Source organism: Nanorana parkeri, unplaced genomic scaffold (genome assembly GCF_000935625.1).
Source record: "Nanorana parkeri isolate BGI_ZX_2015 unplaced genomic scaffold, ASM93562v1 scaffold87, whole genome shotgun sequence".
NCBI lineage: Eukaryota > Metazoa > Chordata > Amphibia > Anura > Dicroglossidae > Nanorana > Nanorana parkeri.
The window spans coordinates 1,052,488-1,077,841 of NW_017306355.1; the positions used below are offsets into that span (position 1 = coordinate 1,052,488).

Here is a 25,354-nt window from a genome sequence, read left to right on the forward strand (position 1 = left end):
ATCCCATTAGGCCTCTGTGATGCATGGCTAATGGCATATGTAGTTGCATGACAGCTGGAAGAGCCTAAGTTTGCCTACCTCTGTCCTACACCATTGTAATGATGTGCTTTAAGTTGGTCCAAAGTACAGCTGAAAGTTATGATTGATTTGGCATTCATATTTTATGTGATTGCCGTTTAATAATTTCATGATTTATATTTTATATATAGATTATAAGTTTTCTCTGTAGAGGTTGGCTATGCGTCTACCAAGTGTAATTTGCATCATTGCTGAAGGGCTGCATAAAAAAGTGATTCAGCTAGTCTCAGTTGACGAATCACCTTCCACTAATAAAAATAAATAAATATGGCTGCCTCATGAGTACAGTATATAATTACAAATTAATACAGTATATAAACACAAACGATACACTGAAGTAGCATTTCAAATAAAACATACTAATTTAATGAAAATATTGAGTAGTGTTCAGTTCCATGGAGAGATTCACATTGTGTATTGGGTGGTGGAAATCCCTTGCAAATGAATGCCAAAGCTAGATATTGCCAGTGATATCCTGGGAATAATAAAGAAGAGTTAAACAAAAGCACGGTGAATCCCTTTTTATCTTATACTAATTCAACAGTCGTGTTGACTGTAAGGGCTTTCACTGTCAGATATGGTCAGTGACCTGCACCTCTGTCAGAGCCTGAGACCTAAATATAAAAGGCAACCAACATTTTTGCAGCCCTTGGTGATGTGTTAAAACTTAGAACAACTAGCTGATTGTCCCAGCTTGGGAGATTTGGGGTGTCGGAACAGGAAGTCAAGGGAAATCCCCCTCAGTGTTCTGTATGGGATTTTTGTCTGAACAAGATATGAAGGGAATTATCGGTGAAGACACTATATATGATCAGGAAAATGTTCTCTACCAGTCAGACAGCATATAACTGAGTTGAAATGTAACCAGTTCAGACATGGTGTTGAATTTAATTTCCCCTCCCCCTTTTTCTCCCCCCTCAATATACACACAAAATGTGACTTAGAAGTCTACATACTTATTGTATATCCAATGACTAAGGAAATGCATAAATTAGCACAGTACTCTGTCCACATAACTGAAGCACTGGGAAAATATATATTTATATTTGGACCACTGGCTTTTAAAATAATGCCTTCTCCTGGACATAATTCCCTCTGCCCCATAAAATTTCACTGTCAAAATCTCAGACATCCAATATAAAATATTACTTATTTAAGGTAATCTTTTCTCTGTCTACTCTCTAAAGCAGATCCTTTTAATGTGATCATTATAACATTGTTAATAAATTACCGCCTTTTACCTGGGGCGTGGTAAATAAAGAATTATTCCATATGTCCAACTTGTATGTCTCTTTCAGCAGACCACTTAATCATTCTGCAATTCTGTCCCAAATCCTCTAAAGACTGCCAGACAGAGGCTACCCTGTCACTGCAAGGGTTAAGTGCTCATTTTAGTTTAGGGATGAAAATGGTTATACCAACCTGAACCTTGGAGCCAGCTGGCTGTTAGACCGGTTCCTGGAGCCTCTCTCCCCCTTACTCCAATGTTCTAAGGTCATGTGACTCATCACATCCTATACAGTGTTTAGGACGTGGGGACTCTGGAGCAGAGGCGGAGACTGGCTGCAGGGACTGGACTAACAGCCTGCTGGGAGGTTCCGGTCAGTATAACTTTTTTTATTTTAATCCCCAAGACAAAAATGAGCACTTCACCCCTGCAGTGCAGGTGGAGCCCCACTGTAAGGGTTAAGAATAATTCTGCCCGGAGTTCTTTTTTAACCTTTCTACACTAAAATATTTTTTTGGGGACAAAGAGGCCAACATTTCAAACAGTGCGGATTGCTGCCACCTTTCTACTCACAATATTTTGCAGTAGAAATGTAGGCTCAAATTATTTGGCTAAATCTTCCAAATCGAGGAAGGCAATCCTCCTTTTCTTATTGTGGCGATCTTGTTTACATTAGGGGGACAACCTTTTTACCTCACAAGTGGGAGCCGGGAATGGTAGTAAAACCTGACGGGTTCTAATCCTTCCCTACTCTTTACAAAACGACTATAGATAAGATTTAAAAAGTATTTCCATTCTTGCAGCCAATTTTGAAATAACACTTAGTTGATATTTGTCCTATTCACATAGCATAACTTGGAAAATATTAAAGCGCAGCTTACTTTTTTTTTTAGATACTCTTTCTGGCAACTCCGGGACTGACAAATCTTGCTTGGTTCTCATTGTCTGAGGGAACTGGGGGGGTTCTGTTTCAAGCAATTAACCCTGTCTGTACTGAGCTAGCAGATTTCATTATCACTTGTGAGTGGGACTGTCCTAGTAAAGAGTTAAAGAACTCTAAGCATTGTATATTCATTTAAATAGAAATGTCCCTCAGTCTGTCCTTTATCTTTTCACTGCAATCTATTATAAACCATTAGACAATGCTTATAGAGTCCTATGTATAATCCTGCTCCAGACAAATAACTATAAAGGTAAAATATTTTTTTACATTATTTTTAGATGTGTAAACAAATCTATAGTAGGCAGTTCTCAAATTTGACTGCAAAAGTGAAAATACATTTTTAAGCATATCCCTTCTGGCCATATACAAAGCAGTTGTACCTTTCCTTGAATACAATGTTGTATAAGATGTTGGGTCACATGGCATTCACGGTTGGTGCCGTATATGCTTGGTTATAGGACTGTTTAGTTTGGCAGGAGGGCAATAAACGTAATGCAAAAATCACACTTTTATTTTTCAATACTTGGCTTTAAAATTAAAAGTACATCTGTTTTATATACAGTAGTGACAACATTCCCCATAGACAGTGAAGTATTTTTTATCTCTTACTCCACAGGTCTGTGAGAAGCCAGGGGAACTGCTGCTGTGCGAGGCCCAGTGTTGTGGAGCATTTCACTTGCACTGCCTTGGACTGAGTGGCATGCCTCGGGGAAAGTTCATCTGTAGTGAGTGCTCTTCAGGTATGTGAAAGTATTGTCCTGCAGCATTAGGAAAAGCAAGCTTGTGTTTCCCACCTTTGTTCCATCTTTGTACAGTATGTCACAAAATACATGGAACAGTATACTACATGACCATAGATGGTATAAGTGAGAACCATTAATAGTTGTAAGATGAAAGGTTCGATATAAGCCAGTTCACCAAATTATTAGCAATCCACCAAATTACAAATATGGTATCAACTTTAACTACTTGCAGACGGCTGCTTCTTGGATGCAGCATGCAGTGTGTAATATATATATATACACAGTGTATAGCATTTCACGTTAATGGAAACCTTAACATGGCTTACAGCTGGTGACTGCTGTTACATACAAGTGTTCAGGCGGCTATAGAACTACCCAATCGCTTGTATGGTGTGGAAAGTGGGCTTCTTTGGGGTCCCTATGTGACACTAGGGGTCTACTGGATTCCTGATGTTGCATATCACCTCGACCATCATAGTGTGAGCAATAATTCTAGGGCTATCAGTCACTGGTAACACTAAAGTGATGAGCGGTAAAAATCTTTTAAAGCATCACCTATGGCCAATATTCTGACTCAGATTGTTGTGTTAGCGATTTATCCCTTGCTGAGACCTCTATGCCCTGCCTGTATACGCAGATATAATCACTGCGTACAATCCTTTTCAGATAGCTGAACTCACCAATACCTTTTCATCCACAAAATGCTTTATTGCATACAGCAAGTTACAGCAGACAACAGGATACAGCAGATGGAATGAACAGACGGTATTTGAAGGTCAAGGATGATAATGTTTCCGAGCTAGCATGTACATGAGGTCCAGGCTATAGGCAGCCATGACACTAAACGACTAGTTCTTGAAGGGGAAATGCATCATTGATGGGAGGGAATAAACAAAATGCCCACAAGATGGCAGTAATTAAACGGCTACTAATGGTACTGAACAAATGGCTTAAAGGAGAACTATGGGGTCAGGGCTTTTCCCCATAGTTCTCCTAAGTGTAACGGGAGGACACAAACTAGTGTCCTCCCATCACCCTAAGCTCAGTATACCGCAAGCTACAGCTCGCGGTATACTGAGACGCCGCATTATACCACGAGCTACAGCTCGTATACTGAGACGCCGCAACTGAAACGGATCCCGACAATTATGTCTGGATCCGCCCAGCTGCGTGAGTGACAGCTGGCTCTGCCTATCTAGAGGCAGAGCCAGCTGTAGCCGCCCCCTGTAGCCGCCCCCCCGTTTCGCCAGTCAGCGCTGGAGTAGCGGGGAGGGGGGAATCCAGTCCCTCCCCTGTCACGGCTGTCTGCAAACTCTATAAATTCTCACTTCAAATTAATATGAATATTAAATGTGGCTATCCATTGTCATATTTTTATGCAATTGTGACAGCACAGCCAATTTTGGGTATGATATTTTTTTGCGATTTGGTGGGCACGTGCAGTTTTAAGGCTTGTCATGTTTGGTGTCTATTTACACAACTTGACTCCATCTTTCATATTTCATACAAAGCAAAATGTGTAGTAATAAAAGTTTGCGAACGCAACCTAGGAAAACCGTTTTTTGGGGGGTTTTTTTCCCCAAAATGTTCGGTACTGCTCTATGTAGTAAAAAAAAATAGAAACCCCAGTGGTGATTAAATACCACCAAAAGAAAGCTCTATCTGTCCTAAAAAAAAAAAGTGATATAAAATGAATTTTGTTACGGCGTTGCATGACTGAATAAATGTCAAAGTACCGCAGCGCTAAATACTGAAAAATGGCCTGGACAGGAAGGGTGTATTACCGCCTTTTTGAGTGGTCAATCAATATTTTGTCAATGTTTATTTTTGCTACCTTACATTTGTGTTTTTTTTTTGTTCTAGGTGTCCATTCATGCTTTGTGTGCAAGACCTCTGATTCAGAGGTGAAACGCTGCTCTCTAGCTCTGTGTGGGAAGTATTATCATGAGAACTGTGCTTTCAATTATCCTCCCACCTTACAGCTGAATAAAGGCTTCCGCTGTTCCCTGCATGTCTGCACCACCTGCCATGCCAACAATCCCAGCCATCCCTCAGCTTCTAAAGGTGAGTCAGGGCAAAATTTGTTGCTGAGAGTTTAAAAAGTGCTTCCAGAAAAATAACCAGTAACTTTAACTAGTTAAAAACTCCCCAGTTAAGGGCCCAGGCACACCATATTCAGTCACACCACGTGGATCGCATAGATGATGCCGGGCTGCATTCTGGGGCCGGAGGCGGCTTGGCGGAGCCATTCATGGCAATGGCACCGCAGGCATTCCCCGCCACCCACAGTACGATCGGCCACATCCGAGTGCGAGTTACAGGAATGCCTTCCGTTCCATTGCAGTGCGATCGGAAAAAATGCTGCCTGCAGTATTTTTTCCGATCACACTGCACTGGAAACGGAGGGCATTCCTGTACCTTGCATTCCAGTGTGGGTGATCACACTGCGGGTGGGGGGGCGTGTCTGTGGTGCCATTGACATGAATGGCTCCGCCGCGTCCCCTCCCGCCCCAGAACGTGGCCCGGCCTCTTCTATGCGATCCAGTGCATTACGGGCTCGTCAGCGCCGGACCACGCTGAATATGGTGTGACTGGGCCCTGAAAGCCAAGTTGTGCTCTAATATAAGAGGAGATAGGAGCTCCTGCATAAATGACCCTAAAACAGTGTTTGTAGGCTTCATTGTACATTGTAACAGTAGTTGGTGTATTTTGTTTAGTGCATATATGCAGATCAGGGGCTTATCCTTTGATGTGCACATAATGTTCATTCTCCCCTTCATATTATGGTTGCACAACTCAAAAACCATTAAATTTCCACAAACTCGAAATAAATTCCATGTAAAAGTTAATTTTGTTTATTATATCCACTTCACATAGAAAGCATGTGCAACACTTATAGAAGATTAATCCACAGATACTAATCACCATAGTAATAGCAAAGCCTAGCTATCCAAATATAATCCATTGTATGTTGGGATGCACCGTAACCAATACTAGTATCCGTATCGATACCAAGTATTTGGGAGGGTACTCGTACTCGCCTAAATGCTCTCATATACTTACCCCCCATACTGGAAATTCCGGTCAGAGGAAGATTTCCTCTGACCGGCAGTGGTGCGAGCGAACATTGAGCCAGCTTACTGGCCAATCAGGAAGCCGGGAGGTGAGTATTGACTCGCCGCCCGGCTTCCTAATTGGCCAGGAAGCCAGCTCCATGCTAGCAGAAGTATCGGTGCTCTGTATCGGCAAGTACCAAAATATAATTATCGGTACTTGATGCCGAAAAACCGGTGTTGGTACAGCCTTTAATTCTGTGCCACTCCCCCGTGTTTGTAGAAGGGAAACTGCCTGAAAGTGGAAGTGTCTGCAGATAAATGAACTAAAAATGTGATACAGATGGCCAGTTCTCTACATCCGATCTGTAGCCATGTTGGTCACCGTTTTGAGTATGCTTGGGTGAAGTCAAGCAAACTGGGTTCACGCCAAGCCCAAGCTTACAGCCTGTCCCCTCGATTTGCATATTTACTTGTCAGAAAAGCAAACCTCACACTGCCAGATCCACGGCGGCTGGATCGGCTACAATCGTTCAAGAAATGTAGTATATCCAAACAGTGAATGTAATAATATATTCGTTTGTTTTGAAAACGGCCATATAATATTCCATTTGTGAATGACAAATTACGAAATTCAAACATATATATAATTTGATGAAGCACAGCGTCCCTGAAGTACAGTGTATATACAATAACTTTGGCTAGAAATACAACGCACAGCTCACCTCTGTCATGCATCCTTGTAATCCACATTTGGTGCATGGATGACCCTCTTCTGGAGTGATGGTCTAAAAAACTGCAAAACCAGCACACGATGCTCTTCCAAAGAAAATCAAACTTTATTCCACATGCATCTATACAAAGAACAACCGCTTAATAAACTTTTGCTCCCTTTTGGTCTGTTAATTATGCAATTGAAAGCTTTTTGCCATATGTTGATAAATGGGAAACAAAAAATACCTGTTTATCCAGCCAGACATTCTTGGGAGTAGATACTTCTTTTAATATATGGTTCTTATAACTTCATAACTATTTGTTCTGTTTGAGAAACTGAAAATGTGTGCTGATCTTTATCATTGTAAATATTATATAATTTAGCAATCTCTCTGGAAAAAAGGGTCTGAACTTTCTATCAATGTCTGAGACTTCCTTTCTGTACACCTCGTGTTTAACCCTTTCGCTGCCGCCGCCGTAAGGCATGCGGCGGAACATAAGTGTTCCCACCTGGCCAGCTTAGTATGCCTTACGTCGGTGGCATTTACAGTTCTGCTATAAGCTCATGGTCGCTCAAGCGACCATGAGCTTATAGCAGAACTGTTCCCCAGACTGTCCCCTTCAAATTAATAGCTGTCATCAGCGGCTCACAAGCGGCTGATGACCGCTATTAGCAAAAATTCCCGGGCATCCCCGCTGCTGTCCCCCGCTTTGTAGGGTCTGTGGCAGCGGAAAAAAGCACAACCCCTCCCTCCCCTCACATAACATACACACGTTGTTGGAACGCATCGCAGTGCATGATTTTTTTTCTTTTAAAAAAAGCATTAAATTTACTGTGGCAGCGCATGGCAAAGTTTTCTAACGCATTGCCATGCGTTGTGATACCTTGTTTTGCAATGAAATATCAGGCCCCGTTCACATGTAGCGACTTATCGCCGCGATATCGCGCATTTTTGCCGTGCGATATCGCGCATTTTTGCCGTGCGATATCGCGAGAAGTCACTGGCTAATGATAGTCAATGGAGCTGTCTTAGCTCCATGTCGCTCGTCGCGGTCGCAAGTCGCTTCTACCTTTTTTCGGCGGATTTTGCTTTTTTTTTTTTCTCTGGAGCCCGACGGAGAAGGTCGCTGGAACTTCGCCCCGAAAGTCACGCTATCCCAGCCGCTGCAAAGGTATGTCGCTACATGTAAACGGGGCCTAAGTCTATCATTTTATCACAACACAAATGCCAACACTGCGTAAAAACAATTTTTTAAGTCGCTTATTTACAGTTTTGCGTACCTTCATTTTTTTAACCTTTTCACAAAAAGGTGCAAATATTTATTTATTAATACAGTTTTATGTTTTAGATTTAGTCAGAATTTTTTTATTTTTTTTTGTGCACGGATACTGATTTTTGTGTGTTTTATCAATTGAATTGTGTATTTTTATCGGGTTTAATATTAATTTGAGAAACATTTGCGCAATTATCGCAGGGCCTACAAATTTATTAGCACCATCTTTTTATTCTTCCTGGCCTGCGCTATCAGAAAATATATGGTTTGGGGGGTCTTTTACAAACGCTGGCAACGCAGCAGTTGAAAATCAAATCAATGAGAAAAATTGCAAAAATGGTGTTGCCAGCTGATTTGAAAAATGTTCCGGAGGCCTTGGCAGCGAAAGGGTTAACTGTAATAAAGACTACGTTTATTTTGATACACTGAATGTTTTTTTATTACAGGTCGATTGATGAGATGCGCCCGTTGCCCGGTTGCCTATCATGCCAATGATTTCTGTGTGGCAGCAGGAACGGTTACCCTTGCTTCTAACAGCATTATTTGCCCTAACCACTTTACTCCACGTAGAGGATGCAAAAACCACGAGCATATCAATGTTAGCTGGTGCTTTGTGTGCTCTGAGGGTAAGACAATCATCATGTCTTTTGCAATATTTGTGAAATATAGATTCTCATCAGGTAGGATTTTATTATTGTCTTATTGGTACAATCCAAAAATTGCAGGCCAGCCCTATGGGGTATAACCGCTTACACGACCAGCATGCTTCAGTTGCTACTGTTCTTAGGGATGTCTTATCAGCACTGCCTTTTAAAATCAGCAGCTGCTGGTTATTTTCTGTAGCAGGCCTCGTTAGTAAATTTTTCCCAATCAATCCCTTATTTTGGGTCTGTATTGATATTTTTTTTTTTCCCCATTAATTCTGGTCTGGAGGGCTTTTTTTTTGGTTGCTGGTTTTGAGACCTATTACCAAGGAAGGCTCTAAGTTGAATTAACTTCAACTATCCATTAACTAGTAGTTGTTACCAGGAGAAGATGTTTTCCTTGGTAATAGTCCATTTTTAAGACAGGTAGTTCTGAGCTCTCGGCATTGAGACTCCAGAATATGTTATTATCCCTCATTATTCTGTACAAAATGAAGGGATATTTGGTTGTTACAAATCTCTTGCCTTTACATTAGGTGGAAGTCTCCTTTGTTGTGAATCTTGTCCAGCTGCTTTTCATCGTGAGTGTCTTAACATCGAAATGCCAGAGGGAAATTGGTTCTGCAATGACTGTAAAGCTGGCAAAAAACCTCATTATAAGGAAGTGGTGTGGGTGAAGGTTGGGAGATACAGGTAAATAAACAGACTCTGTGGGGAACACTCCAAACCATTGTTTTTATTTATCATGAAGTGATAGTGGTTAGTGAAGTGGTTTGGTGACTGAATGTTTTGTTCTTTCTCAGATGGTGGCCAGCTGAGGTTTGTAATCCGAAGAGCATTCCTACAAACATCCAAAAGATGAAGCATGATATTGGAGAGTTTCCCGTTTTGTTTTTCGGGTCAAAGGACTATTTGTGGACCCACCAGGCTAGAGTCTTTCCATATATGGAAGGAGATGCCCTCAACAAAGATAAAATGAGCAAAGGAGTGGATGCTGTCTACAAAAAGGGTATTTCAGACAATTTCTCATTGTTTTGTAGAAAATTCTAACTCCTGGTACGTTCATTTCCTTCTAATAAATGTAATTTTATTTAGGGCTAATGGAAGCTGCAGAGAGGTTTGAAGAACTGAAAGCACAGAAAGAAATGAGACAGCTGCAAGAGGAAAAGAAAAATGACAAAAAGCCTCCACCCTATAAGCACATTAAAGTAAGTCCTCTTCTTTTAATGTATTTTGAGTATCCCAAAGTATTCTTATTGAAACTTACAGTACCCTGAAGAATGAGGCCTGCTTATTGGAAGATTGGCACTACGTGTTTATTGATCCAATGTCTAATACAGGAACAATAGCATAAAGATATTTTTTTTTTTTTCTAACTAAATATGAGAGCTTCCATGGCTGACAGTACACTATGAACCACCCAGCTGGAAGAAACATTTGCCGTGCCCTAATTCAGTATGTGTTGGAGGTGGAACCCATAGTTTGCATCAAAGCGAGAATGATGGAGGTACGGAAGCAAGTGATGTCTCCTTTAAGTGAACCTATCACTTTCATTGTGCTATCACATATATCGGCCTCCTTGTGATAGCAATCAATAAAGCCCCCTGCTCCACATACACAAGACGGGTGCGCCTGTGTACAATAACAGTGATTGCACCACACATTAGGTATCGCCTCTTAGCAAGCAATATTTCTAGAGCCATGGGCAACTGCTCCAGATTCTGTCTGCTCCAGACTTGATAAATTCCCCCCAGTGTATTTTAGCATAAAAATACTGGTTTGATAAACATTTGCGCAAATACCGTGCAACATAATCAATTGCAACTAGCTGTTTTTCATTCTACAAGGCCTCTGCTTTCAGAGAATATATAATTGTTTAGGGGTTTAAGCTGCTCTCTAGCCAAAAGTTCTGGTGTGTGTGTTGCTCCAGACAGCAAGTGGTTAAAAGCCTGTACACATCATTAACTCTAAATTGATAACATGTACAGGCTTTTAAAGCATGGACCATGGACAATTTGGGGTATTACAGTACATGTTTAGTATCTAGTTATCATTTATATTTCTCTCCCGTTCATTGAAGGACACAGGGCAACAGATCGTAGATCCTGTATGGTAGGGTAATATCGCCACCTGCAGGAGAAGGACGCTAGGCACAAAACTAAAGACCAATTACAGCCTAGGGGCGGCCACCGCGGCTGATGCTGCTCCCTTGGGCGGCCGCTACTCGAGGCCCCGTTCTGGATGCGGCCTCCGGGCGCCGTCCTGGTTGTCTCGGTCTGTTCCTCAATGTCCCTGGCTTGGTGGGGCAGGGAGACCTGGTGGGGCCGTGGAGCCTTCTTTGCTGGGTGCTGGACCCTGAGATGGAGGAGGGCTGGTTTGGGGACAGTGTCGCTGGAGAAAAAAACTGTTTGTGGGCACTAAAATTTATTGAGTGTTTTTTAATAAACATGCGAGTTTGATAAACAGGGTAATATCGTGTGACATTAAAAAAATGGCAAATGCCACAATTTTGTTTTACATGGTATCTGCTGTCAGAAAATGTTTTGAGGGTTTTACGTAATCTTCAGGCCTAAAATCTGCAAACAATTCCTTTCCTGGCGTTTTCTGGGTCAATGTCTAGCCTTGTCTCACTGCCCAAGGAGCAGAGAACAATGGTGGAGGAGGTGTAAATAAGAGGGAGGGATAAGTGATTTAAGAGGGGAGAAACTCTGCTACAGACACAGTTCTCTCTGGCGTTTTCGTCCGATATTCGTAAGGTTGATGGGCAGTGTACAACTGCAAATACTGTACAACCGCAAATACTGTACAATCGATCGACTTTTAACTAACCAGCAGGTTAGAAAACTTTGTTCGACCGTACGATTTTCGCAAGGTTGGTGGCAAAATTCTGCACATGCGCAGACGAAAATACGTGCGGTCGATTACCACAATTCGTCCAGGTGATTTCTTGTAATTACTGCTGATCCAACCGTGCGATAATCTGGGCAGGATGGGGCCGCCATATGAAAATCGTACGCCGGTTCAATCATCGGACGAAAAATGTCCTCCCATGATCGCAAGGTGTATGGGCAGCTTTAGGAGGGAAGTTGTTATCTAGTAAATGTTAACAGCTGATTCTTCTCTGATGGGCTACTCTGACTGTGCGGACTCTGCCTCCTTCTCAGGCATGAGCACATAAAGGTGTCCAATATCCTGTGTACTCAGCTCCTGAGAAGAGATCAGCAGCATCTGTGACAGCAGAGAGAGAGGACTCATCAGAAGACATCTCCTCATAGCTCTGTGTGTGCTGCAGAGGAATGATTTCCTCCACATGTTGTAAAGGTGCCCATACACCTGCCGATTATCGTACGATAATCGTGGGTGGTCCTGCAATTGTACGATAATCGGCAGGTGTATGGAAGGCGTGCATCCGTTTCTACTGTAAGGTTGCACTTCTTTTGTCTTCCGAGCAGGCTTGAAAACCTGACAAATCATACACTGCTGATCAGCATTGGAATCCCTCCCCTCAGCCGGGAGGGCTTGCGATGATCGCAAGTACGACCTGTCTGTCCAAGATGGGCAGATCGTATGAGATTTTAATTACCTTACAACCATCGCACAACGAAAGTCGTGCGATGGTTGTAAGGTGTATGGGCACCTTTTAGGGCCCAGTAACACCATACCCAGTGAGGTTTGTGCCGAAATGCGCTAAATCGCATAGATCAAGCCGGGCAGCGTTCTGGGGCCGGAGGGGTAAACGATTACGCCATACATGTTCCATATCACCACGGACGTCAAGAGTGCAAGGAATAATTCTAGGACCATTAATCACTGATGACACTAAACTGATGAGCAGTAAATGCTTTTAAAGAGTTGCCTATGGCCAATTTTAGGTATGGTAGTTTTTTGCGGGCGCAAGCAATTTTAAAGCTTGACATGTTTGGTGTCTATTTACCCGACGTGACCCCCGTCTCTTATATTTTACCAAAAAAATGGGTACTAATAAATGTTTTATAACATTTTTATTTTCAGTACATTTTTCTTTATATAGTAAAAAAATAAAAACACCAGTGGGGATTAAATACCACCAAAAGAGACCGCTATCTGTCCCCAAAAATACAGCGTTGCATGACAGAATAAATGTCAAACTACTGCAGCACTGAACACTGAAAAATGGCCTGGACAGGAAGGGGGTTTAACACCCACTCCGGTCATCAAGTAGTTAATGATTGGAGGGAGGGAAACTTGTGCACGAGGGAAGGAAAGCATTGTGGGAAAATGTTTTTCCATGCCCTACATTGTAATTTTCACTGCACAGCAGCCTGTAATGTGCACAGACAGCCATTTAAAAAAAAAAACCCAGCAATGTGGGGCCTGAGAGGACAACTAAAAAAAAGTAAGTTTTTGTGTTTTATATACAGCAGCTGCATATGCCTGCTTCATGTATACATGGTGTACATTGCTGTCATATGTGTTTGGGTTTTTTTTTAATGCCTCTGCAAAGGTGGAAATGGGCTTTAAGTACAAAGGTATAAAAGTGAAAGTTTGCTCAGAACAGGTGTTTTTAGCCATTGCCGAGAGGCGCTGGAGGATTTTTGTATCCAAAGATCATTCAACCAGAAGAATATTCAACAGAATAACCAAGGAACATTCAATGTTGCCCTATTCCCAACACTGCTTATAAGTTTGCACTGAACAAATGTGCAGTTTGACTGGACAAATAGCTACGCAATTATATATTTTTTTTTATAAATGGCTCCCTTAAAGTAGAACTCGAGCAGAAGAAATCTTAACCCTTGCAGTGGGGCTGACCAGAGTTCTTCTTTAAAGTTGAGTTCTCTTACACATATCGGAACAACAAAAATGTTACCTTTTAGGTTATGCCAAGTCCCTCAAATGTGCTGTGTTAGTGGACCCTTGGATTTTTAACTTGGTACATTCTTGTTGGCAGGTAAACAGGCCAATTGGGAAGGTTCAGATCTTAACAGCTGATTTGTCAGAAATCCCTCGTTGCAACTGCAAGGAAACAGATGATCACCCATGTGGGCAGGACTCTGAATGCATTAACCGCATGCTGCTATATGAATGCCATCCTTCAGTTTGCCCAGCTGGCGAACACTGCCAGAATCAGGCCTTCTCCAAACGTCAGTACCCACAAGTGGAGATCTTCCGAACTCTGAGCCGGGGCTGGGGATTACACTGCAAAACCGATATAAAAAAGGTGAGTTTGTTTTTTCTTCCGGCTGTTGGTGTTGAAGATACTTCGGTTTATTAAAGCTTAATTTTATTTTGCTTATAGTTTGCCTTCCCTGGTTCTTCCTTTCCCCCCTCATTAACATTCTAATAAAATTGTCAAATAAAACCTTTGTTGACATCATTGGGTCTCTATACAATGCAGAAAAGTCATAGCTGGTGGGAGGGGCTGGCAGAGTGACATATAGTTGCTTGAAAACAGGAGTGCGCCTCCATGGGCTATGGAAGAACGAACTAGCTAATGTTGGACGTCCTCCAGCAATGAAATGAGGCAAGATCTTTCTGACTTGCTGCAGCTTCTAATGCACATTGCGAGAAGCTCACAGTGTGCAGTGAAATCAGAGTAAGCTATTTCAGTACGGGAGAGGACCCTTTACAGCTGTACAAGATGCAAGGTAATGCTGTAGTTTAGCTTTAATGGGGCAGTAGCGTTACAGCCCTCCATATTTAGTACGAGGAGGATTCATAAAATGCTCAAGATGATGTTCATTGTTCTTTAAATCTCTGAGCAAATGTAACATTTCAGGGGGCATGTGTTCTTTTGTTTTTAAATGTTCTCTTGTCCCGAGGCTTGTGTGATGGCTTATTGTGTTTTGAGATAAAATGATCAGCTGGACTAATCCCACTCTGTATAATTTTGTTTCTTTTTTTAGGGTGAATTTGTTAATGAATATGTGGGCGAGATGATTGATGAAGAGGAATGTCGAGCTCGCATCCGCTATGCTCAGGAACATGATATCATAAATTTCTACATGCTAACTCTAGACAAGGTAATGTTTGCAATTGGGAAGGTTGCCCTTGTTCTCCCTATTACAGTTTAAGTGGTTTGAATTGATTACATTCCACTGTAATACATTATGTAGAACTGTGCTGTCAACCAGGACCTCATCCAGGTCAGGAGGCTGGTTTACACTTTTTTATTAAAGCATGTCTAAACCAAAAATTTAATATATTACAGCTTACCAGTCCCTAGAAGTAGTGGCTGTATTATTTGGGGTTTTTTTCCTCTATCGTCCATTGAGGGACATAGCTCTTAAGAATTCTGAGACGTAGGGTTATGCTCTTGTCTCGAGGAGAAATGGACACTAGGCAAACAAAGCTAAAAGCATTCCACTTTAAGGACATAACCCTCCCACCTCACAGTACCAGTTGTAGCAAGCAGTATGGAAGGAAAAGAGAGGGGTGGGCGCGCGCATGTCCCTCAATGGACTCCTAAAAAGGATTTTATAGTAAGAACCAAATCCTATTCTCTCTATCCTCCATTGAGGGACGCAGCTCTGAAGAATTCTGAGGTATAAGGATGTTCAAAAGCAATCCAAAACAGAGTGGCAGGCACCATAAAAACTAGAAGAGCCAGCTCAAGTACTCAAAAAGCTGCCTGAAGAACGTTTCTGCCAAGACTAGCATCAAAAGAGGCAGAAACAACTGTGAACAGAAGACCTATTGCGGCCTTGCAATTTGAGTAACAAGCTTTATTCTGAGATGCCCAAGAAGTACTAACTGCCCTATAAGAATGAGCAGGAACGGGAAAAGGAGGAGCCTTATCCCACAACTCATTAGCTTGAATGTCAACTTGACGAATCCCCTTAGAAATAATGGCTCTAGAAGCTGAACAACCTTTTCTAGGATCTTCAGGTAGAACAAATAAAGAATCCGAACGCCTTAAGGGAGCTGTGACTGACAAACTATACCAGCCTGCACAACATCCAAACAATGAAGATAAATTTCCTTAGGATGAACAATAGCTGGACAAAAAAAAAAAATCTAATGCAGCCTCCACATCTAAAGAATGGTACGCTGCAGTATAATACATTTTTGGTCTTGGGTTTGAATATTGAATTTGAATATTTTTCAAGCGAGGTTCTACATTAACACATCGATGTAGTTTTATGGAATTTGATCTTTTATACACTGGCCATTGTTTACTGTAGGGGCATGCATAAAAGTCTGTTTTGTTTTTTTTGTGCGCATGGAATGTTTACTATGTGTATACCATGTTCTAGGACCGTATCATTGATGCTGGGCCAAAGGGAAATTTTGCACGCTTCATGAACCACTGCTGCCAGCCAAACTGCGAGACTCAAAAATGGACCGTTAATGGTGACACTCGAGTGGGACTTTTTGCCTTGTGTGACATTAAAGCTGGTAAGAAAACGCAATTTTACATAGCAATTTTGTCAGTGGAAATCCAGATACTACCTCTTGTCAGTGATCCCTAAATACTTTTGCCCGTATAATAAAAAGCAAAAAGTTAATTTTACAGGAGAAGCTAAAGGGTGATGCAGTATTTGCCTTGCCCCACCACCAGATTGCCCCAGAAATACAGAGAACATTAAACTGAACGTATAACCCCCCTCATTCTTCTTTTGCCTAGTGGTAGCTATTCACCACCTCTTGAGTGCTTTTGCATGGCTTGGATGGTGTTTTCTGTAATGCAATCGTATTACTTTATAGATAGATTAACAGATTCTGGACTGATGCTTGTTAATGACTTGCTGCATGTACGTTACCAAAACATACTCTTGGAAATTAAAGCTGGACTCCAGATTTGCCTTTGGCCTGGCATAGTATTACGGACTCCTTTCCTGTAGTGAAATTGCTTACTCTGATTTCATGTAAGTGTCTGTTCTGTGTACATTAGAAGCTGCAGAAAGTCAGAGCCAATCTACTCTCTTGGCTAAAGGACACTCAGCTCTTTGCGCCCCAGCTTTGATGTTCCTGGATTCACTTTTTCTGTCCTTAACTTTTTTGCTGCCAGCGCCATATGCTATACAGCGCTGTCTTTCAGCCCCTGTGAACAATCTGTTTTACCTGTGTAAAACCAACTGTCTTAACTTACACTGGAAGCACTTCTGGCAGCTTCTCAGCTGCCAGATCGCTTCAACGGGCCAGTAAACTGAGCCCACATTGCTCAGTTTACTGGCCCTTGCTTCCAGTGCTTCACTGCCCCTCCAGTGGGACCACGTAGGAGGCTTGTCAGCAAGTAATTGAGCAATTTAGCAATTTAAGTTTTAAAAAGAGAAGAACCTTTTTCCAAAACATTTTTTCTTTTATTTTCAAATTCAAACACATACAATGCTTTTACAATGTGATCACGTACATAGCATCCAGTGTAATCTTATAACATCCTATATTCGTGAGTATACAATATGTTAATATAATATAAAATTATCGACAATAGAATCATTATTCTTCTGAGCCCGACCTTTAGTGATTGAAAGACCATTACTACACCCCGCCCCCCCCCCAATATCCTGGTCTGATACCGTACCCACGTCCACTATCTTAGTACTCTATAGCCCTACACTTTAGACCTCCACTCCTCTCCTGCCTTATGTATTCCGGAAAGTATAAACTAAATTGGGCACGCTATACGTTGACCCTGTAGACAGATTGACCTGATATCTGATGTTAACTGGTATACTTTTGCTGGTCGAATATTGCGCTGGCAGTATACCTAAATGGAGATAAAAATGTCTCTTTTTCTGTGTGCGTATAAACTATATTGATGAATGGCATCCATCTATCGTAGAATAAGGTAGTTTTCTTGTTGTTTGACAATTGCAATTCTGCATCTAGCTTTTCTAAATGGAGTATGTGCATGAGGTCTGATCGTTTCGGGTGTTTTTTTTTGTTATTTAAAGTTTCGTTTTTTTAAAGTCCCCTGTTCCTGCAAACGTGTGCATACTAACGCAGTGCCTCCTATGGACAATTTAGGGTAATATATTGTTTTCACCCCTGTTTCACAGGCGCACGCAGTTTTGAAGCTTGGCATGGGTATTTATTTACTTGGCGAACCTCATCTTTTATATTTTACAAAAAAATGGGTATTATATAGTGTTTTTGTGCACCAAAATCAACAAGTTTATTTTTTACTGAAATCTTGGCTTGATAAAGTGTTGCGCTAATATTATGTGACATAAACATTTGCAACTATTATAAACCTTTATTTCTACTCTTCCGAAATGATATCCCAACCCTTTTAAACATACATGTGTAACTCTATATAGCATTTTATAATAATATTTTAGATGCAGAGTACGCACTTTTGGAGCTCCCTCATTACAGAATGGGTACCTCGTGGACAATTTTCATTAGCATGCTGATTTGGGGAGAAAGGGGGAGGGGGTGGGAGAAGGAAGGTAAAAAATAATCAGAATAAAATTTAGCTTTACTTTTGACTAGACTTCAGCATTAACTGTGTGCTGGGAAACCAAGGTTTCCTGTTACTATAGCGATCTGTCACACACTTGTGTACTATTCTTGTAAGGAATGCTCTTTATCAATAAAGTTCTTAGGAAAAACAAAGGCATGGTGTGCTAATATAAGAATCTGTTTTTCCTAAAACGCCAGATCAGCTCACGTACATGTGGGAATAGTGAGAAAAATAAAAAGTGCAACTAATGAAACAGTAAATGTTCTTTTATGTAATCCTTTTCTTTTATGTTTTTAGGAACAGAATTAACATTCAACTATAACTTGGAGTGTCTCGGAAATGGAAAGACAGTGTGTAAATGTGGTGCACCAAACTGCAGTGGTTTTCTAGGAGTCAGGCCTAAGGTGTGTGTGTGTTGTTTTTTTAAATAGTTAAAGTACAGAAAGGAAATGTAACACTGTGTGCATCACCTCCAGTGAGTTCTGCAACATGTCAAATCTGTCACTCAGATGCCTGTCAAATTTGCTCCTTTTTTTTGCTTTTTTACATCTTCTACCTGTCATATTTGCTGTGTTTGTTTTATTTTTTGTTTAATACCCCTTTTTCATGTTTCCTCACTCTGCTGCACAGTATAGTTAAATTGATAACTGTTTTGATAAGTCGTGTAACTAGCTGTATAAAAGTAGGGGCAGTTTATGGCCAGTTAAGTTACTCAGTAGGGGAATAGCACATGAGTTAAATACAGGCAGTCCCCGAATTACGGACGTCCGACTTACGGACAATCCGTACTTTCGAACCAGGGTCCACAGTTCTCCTAAATGTACCAGCGGCTGCCGCAGGGACATTTAGGAGAACTGTGGCTGCAGCTGCCTGTGTCCCTTTAAATCCCCGCTTCTCTCCCCGTCTGTGTTGGCGGGGACACAGACCGATGCGTACCTCCGCTGCTGTCCCGGCCTCCTCCTTCCCCTGGTCCATCGGCTTCTCTTCCCCGCCGCCCTGCCTCTTTTTCATCTGCAGGCTGGGAGCCATACCCAGCCTGCTATTGGATATTGTAAAATGCAATAGCCAAAAGCAAGCTGGCTATTGCACCCGCCCACTGCCTGCTGTCAATCAGCATGGGAGGACCTGATGGAGAACTTTCTCCTTCAGGCCCCTCCTCTGCTGATTGACAACAGGCAGTGGGCATCCAGTTTGTTGTGTCATGTTAATGCAGTTATTAGAATTTTGTTAATGTAAAGTTTTTCTCTGGTTGCAGTTATAGGCCCTCCAGCTATGTATCTTTTCTGTAATGCTTTACTATACTGACAAAAGCTGACTGACTTGCCTCTTTCCTTATATATTAAGAACCAGCCAGTGTCTGAAGACCGGGCCAGGAGGAAGTATGTGAAGCGAACAAAGAATGAGGTGGTAAAGGAGCATGAAGATGAATGTTTTAGCTGTGGAGATGGAGGACAGCTTGTTTCATGCAAAAAAACAGGTTGCCCCAAGGTTTATCATGCTGACTGCTTAAGTTTAACACGTAGACCTGCTGGTAAGTAAACATTGCTGAGAGGTACAATACTAATGCTTGTATATAAACACTTGCCTCTGATCATTTAAGCTACTTCTCTATACAGGATTGTCAGTGGTTATGCTGTGTGAGATGGTGGACAGTCATAATACATCAACGTTGTGGTGACATTGTTACTGTGTTTCACCTAGGCTGGTGGACAGCAGAGATGTGGGTCAGACCCAGCAGCTCCTCTCCCTACAGGCTTCCGGCAGAAAACTACAGTGGGTCCAGATACAAAACCAGTCACCCTGCACAAGGAGAGAGGGCAGCAGTGGCCAGTCTTTATTGCAGGAAAGCCCTGCACAGAGGCAAAGTGCAGGAGTTGTTTCATGCTGGATTACTGTACAGATCTGGTAAAAATACAAAAAGGACACCAAGATTCAAGTAAGAATACACAGGCCTGTTGTGCTTGGATAATATTTGACAAATTTCAGGTGACTGAGTTACCCATGTAGTTCTAAATGATAGGGTATGTTCTGAAAGGCTTTTGAGCTGAGGAAGGAATTTGGATGTGTGGTGAAACATCTTAGAGAGCACCCAGTTGAATGTGACCAGCTACTACTATCTATATTCTGGTATATAAATAGCATAAGTTTTTTCCTTTAAAATTGTCTCACACAAGCAAAATGATAATTATTGTTCCTGGAAATATTTTATATCTTGCACTCTTTTTTGTTTTTTTTTGTGTTTGGCAGCCTAAATCTGCTCCATCTATAGTTTAAGCACCCATGACCATTTAGTTTTTTCTTGAACTTGATTTAGCTAGGACAGGTGCATTAAGCTTTGTTTATCAGTTAGATCAACACAGACTCAATGCAACAACACTAAGAGAACAATTGTTCTCTCTATGCTGTGTTCACAAGTGCGTTGCATAATTATGCATTGCATCACATAACACATTACAAGACATAGCAACGCATCAAAACTTGAGAATAGAGTTGAATGAATTAGGGTTCGTTCTGCTAACTTTCATGAAGGTAAAATAAATGTGAAAAAAATTACAATGCATGACACTGCGGGTGTTATATGCATCATAATGCACACCCACTGGTGTGAACAGGCCCTTAGGCAAACAAAACTTTTTTTGTACTCTTGAACTGGTATATGACATTTTTTTTTTCTTTGTCTTTTTGTTATTTAGGAAAGTGGGAATGTCCATGGCATCAGTGTGACATTTGTAACAAGGAGGCAGCTTCCTTCTGTGAGATGTGCCCCAGCTCCTTTTGCAAAATTCACCGTGAGGGAATGCTCTTCATCTCCAAGCTTGATGGAAGATTATCCTGCACTGAGCATGACCCATGTGGGCCTAATCCTTTGGAGCCAGGTGAAGTTCGTGAGCCAGACTCCTCTTCTAGCAGAAAGAGTGATCCGATCCAGCCACCTTCTGCCACAAAAGCTGCAGCGGACAGTCCCAAGGAGAAGTCTCCTTCGTCAATCGACAAGAAAAGCAAACTAACGAAAGTGTTGCTGAGTCCGTCTTTAACTGGTCCTCAAGAATCTCTATTCCTGGCTCTAGGGGAAAATGCAAAGCCTACTGGAAAGGTTTTAGTTGGGTGTTCAGATAAAATGTCTTTGTCTGCTGGCAAAATACTTTTGACCACTGCAGGGCAGAAGTCTTCCACTGGTAGAAAGTTGATTCTGGCCTCCACTGCACAGAAGTCATTGCCTCCTGGAAAGGTGTTGTTGGCATCTTTGGGGAAGAAATCTCTAACTACTGGGAAGCTTTTGTTGGCCTCTATAGGAAACAAAAGTCTATCTTCTGGGAAGGTACTGCTAACCCCTGTTGGAAAGAACTCTTCACCAGTTGGTCGAGTGCTGCTATCTTCTACAGGAAAACATGCAGGGAAAGTTATGTTGGCTTCAGCTGGAAAGCTAACAGCAGAGGCGGGGAAGGTGCTCTTGACTGCTTCTGTAAAACACCAGGCTGTTACAGGGAAACCTGTTTTAGTTGATGGAAAAGTTCTAGCTGGCAAATCTGATCATGTAAAAGAAGGCAAGCTTGAGTCACAATCTAGCAGTGCACCTCAACCTCGTAGGACACCACCCCTTGATACCTCTGTAGATAAATGTAATGCTCCTTTGAAGAAAAAATTTACTCTAATCACACTTAAACAGCCAAAACATCCCTGCCAAAAAGTGACCATTGATTTAACGAAAGAGAGGCCTGGACATGTTAATCATCACAATGGCTCAAATGGCAAAGCGCAGTCTAAGACTTCTTCCCAGAGATCACACAACCATACATCTCAGGAGGAACCAAGCACCCCTGAAGGAACATTGTCTATGGCAAAAACAGGAGATAGATCTGAGAGCTCAGAGCACCTGAAGAAACCTGTAAATTGTTCACAAACATCAGCCACTACTTCTAAAGACCAAACTAGGATCGCCAAAGAGGGGCCTCATTCTGTATCTGGTAAAACTTCCATGCCAGCACCCTACAACAGCTCAGAAGAGAAATCTTTGCCATCTATAGACTGCATCAATGAAACATCTCTCTCTGATCAAGAAGAGGCAGGTGTTTCTGGTGAGCAGAAACTTGCTACAAAGTGCAAGGTGCAAAACCCTTCTAACGCCTCACAAGGTCTTGTGTGCTCTGCACCTGAAAACCAGTGACATGTAGAAATTCAAATTGAACTTGTGCCTCATCATGTATTGAAAAAGTGCAAAGCATTGTGTGGACTTAGCTGCCATGACTGTATAGAAAATAGATGCAGTGTAATTCCACTGTGAACACAGCATGCAGACTGTTACATTTTGATTTGCTTTTAGCTGATGATATTTTGCAGATCGACTTGGTCAATTTCATTACTGAGGGTGAACTGCTCAAGTCTCGTCACTAATTAAGGATTAACGTGTTCCTGAAATGACTAGGACAACTGTTTTGTCCTTTTTAAGAGGCCGTGGCCTATTAAAACAGCAATAAGGCACTTCTGGCAATGTTTTGCGTCTACAAACAATAGTCTGGAGCTTGGCAGCAGAGAAATAGAGAGGTGCCTTATTACAATGATATGTAGTATTTTAAACTGAGGATTTTTAGGAAACTTTTAAAGTCAGTGGACCTCAAAATTGGATGTGTGTTCTTTGGGTGAGGAGTTCCATTGGTGCTTAGTAGTATTGGTCTCTTCTTGATCTGTCACTGCATGCCTGCTTTTCTCACTATAAAAATCAGATCTTTTGTAATGTATACTTTACTGTTAATGCTTATTTACACTTATTTGGGTTTATTGAAGTATGCTACTGCAGTATTAAGCATTAACATGAGCCCTGCTATTGAACCAGGCAGATCCCTTAATGCAGCCTTGTAACAAAGGTTGCTAAAGTTCTAAGAGATACACTTTAAACTAGTAGTGAGCAATACATGGGGTAATAGACACTATATCCTGGCTAATTGGGTTTTTAATTAGCCCTAGACAATTCTTATATTTCAGTTATGGAAGAATGTTGGCGACTTGACTCCCACCACTGTTTTTTCTTGTGTTTATGGTGCTTCTAATATGTACACTGCAGTTCATGACTTTGCTGCCCACCCCCAGTCATTACAAAGCTAAGCACATGAGTCTTGCTGCTTTTGCCTGCATATTCTGCAGTGAAGATCAGCAGTTAGAATGAGACCCTTTGCGATGGTTGGAGTAAGTGGGTGGAGCTTAGCAGGCAGGATCTTGCCACAGAGAAACCATTGGGTAGGTATTCTGAAACAAGGTGTGGTAACCTTTTACTGGAAGGATAATCTTTCAGTTTTACATTTTGCAGGTCCGTCTTTGTAGCTACGCATTGACCTAAATCCTTTGTTTTGGAGTGACGTCCAGCTCCATGCATTTTTTTTTCTCTCCCATCATTACATTTAAGTAAGGTATACACTTTGTGACAGATTTAAAGCAGGCCGGTGATGCTAAGTCAATGGATATCTTAAGGCTGTTGGTAAGAGACCATATGACATGTTTAAAGATTGCTTGGGCAGTTGTCTAGGGAAACGAGAAATAACTTGAGCATTCATTCACAGGCATTTTTGGCTGTAGCCAATGACTGGGCCTCCCCCAGTTCAACGTGCACACTGTGCCGTGTCAACCTCCTTTCTGCACATTAAGCTTACATCTGCCTTTGTTGAATCTGAGCAATGTCAAGCTGGGAACCATGGTGCTATTGGCAGCTGTGCTTCGTGTTTTTACTGTATTGTTTTCAAACTTTCTTGTGAGTCATGGTGTTGGTGTTTGTACCAGTGCCTCAATTAACTATTTACAATTTTAAACCCTTTTACATGCATGAACGACAGGATTCTTTTTATTTTAATTTTTTTTTTCATTTATTTGCATTGTTCAGAAGATGCTCCATTTTTTGTTTCTACCCATTCACATGTCCACCTCTTGCCACAGCAGAGCTGTTAGATAAGCTATAACCACTTATCACTGTTCAGTCATATGGGTGGTGTGGATTCCCTTCATTCAGTGTGTGTATGTGTGTGCTTTGCTGTGTGTAGGCAGTTATCTTGTCTTAGTCTGAGAGCATGTCAATGGTTTGAGATTGGAGTCTTGTCAAGTTACTCGGAGAATTCTGGTGTGAAATCATTACTTCTGTGAAGTCAGCTTGAAGTTTATAGAAAAACAAAAGTCTCGTAGCTATGCTTATTGCAGCTTTTTAGTTTGCCATCTTTTAACATGCAGCAAAAGTTGTGACATTTACGCATAAAAAGAGACCCCTTATGGGGGTTAACTTTATAGAGATGAGTATATGTAGCTCTTGGCAGAAAAGTTTTGTTGACTTGTCATTAATACTGCTGAGCAATCCTGCAGTTATGCTATACAACCAGATACCACACATCCAGGCACTGAAGGCATTCCACGCTCCGTGCCATCTGCTTATTCCAGTCTGTATTCCGCATACCCTATTTGACTTCAGAGATAGACACGCACAAGGACTGAACTCTTGAACTAACCTTTTCAGTGTACCACCATGTCCATCACTCCACATTCACTGGTGCTACCCATGTCTGAAGATAAGTTCCTTGTTGACCACCTACTCCATCGTGCTGTGTAAAAGGAAGTGGAGTACAGCTGACTGGATATGGGATACAATTCTGTCGATTTTGCTAGGATGGCAGCATGTAGGACCTAAACTATTTTCACACTTATATATTTTTTTTTTGTGCCCTTTTTCTTTTCTGTGTAACTAGGTTCTTGCATTTCCTGTCACTAGTGGAAGGTGGTCATGCCCCTTCTCTGAATATGTACTGTAATTCTTTGTAAATAGAAGAAAACACAATACTGTAAAATTTAAATTTACTCCTGCCTCCCTGTTTGTACTGATTTGTGGTTTTATGTTGGTCAGCTGAAGAAAATGGATTATAATTACAGCCTGCGGCAGGTAATCCATATGCAAGAACACATATATCTCATTACACTACAGTATCTACACTTTAAAGGAATGTTCCAATTTCAAATAAACAGTGGAAAACACCTTTCTGTCCTCTAAGTGTCCAACAGGGAAGACTCCATTCAAATTCCCATTTTGCTATCTCGGTACTGATATGGTCCTGCAGTAGATTACTGCTAGCTGGGAGTCTGTATGAATTGGGGGATGGGGTTTAAAGCACATTTGGTCTTTTAGGCAGAATTTAGTCCATGGTTTTTCATGCTTGCATGTGTTTACATTTGTTTAGGAAAGTAGAAAGCGGCTTTTATTAGTAATATAGCTAAGTAAACTAACTTTTTGTTAAATCTTTTAATACTGCTCTAAATGTAT

At 41.4% G+C, this 25,354-nt stretch overlaps 1 protein-coding gene across 1 annotated transcript in view; it reads left to right on the forward strand.

The window, feature by feature from the left end:
- Positions 1 to 23,039, forward strand: part of NSD1 (nuclear receptor binding SET domain protein 1) — a 56,357-nt gene extending 33,318 nt beyond the window's left edge. Inside the window, exons 12-23 of the mRNA XM_018552384.1 lie at positions 2,866 to 2,989; positions 4,856 to 5,056; positions 8,481 to 8,660; positions 9,215 to 9,371; positions 9,482 to 9,687; positions 9,774 to 9,886; positions 13,609 to 13,878; positions 14,564 to 14,680; positions 15,914 to 16,055; positions 18,364 to 18,470; positions 19,411 to 19,597; positions 20,760 to 23,039. Coding sequence (XP_018407886.1) covers positions 2,866 to 2,989; positions 4,856 to 5,056; positions 8,481 to 8,660; positions 9,215 to 9,371; positions 9,482 to 9,687; positions 9,774 to 9,886; positions 13,609 to 13,878; positions 14,564 to 14,680; positions 15,914 to 16,055; positions 18,364 to 18,470; positions 19,411 to 19,597; positions 20,760 to 22,231 — 3,276 coding nt within the window. The 3' untranslated portion in view covers positions 22,232 to 23,039. The remainder of the gene's footprint in view (positions 1 to 2,865; positions 2,990 to 4,855; positions 5,057 to 8,480; positions 8,661 to 9,214; positions 9,372 to 9,481; positions 9,688 to 9,773; positions 9,887 to 13,608; positions 13,879 to 14,563; positions 14,681 to 15,913; positions 16,056 to 18,363; positions 18,471 to 19,410; positions 19,598 to 20,759) is intronic.
- The last annotated feature ends 2,315 nt before the right edge of the window (positions 23,040 to 25,354 follow it).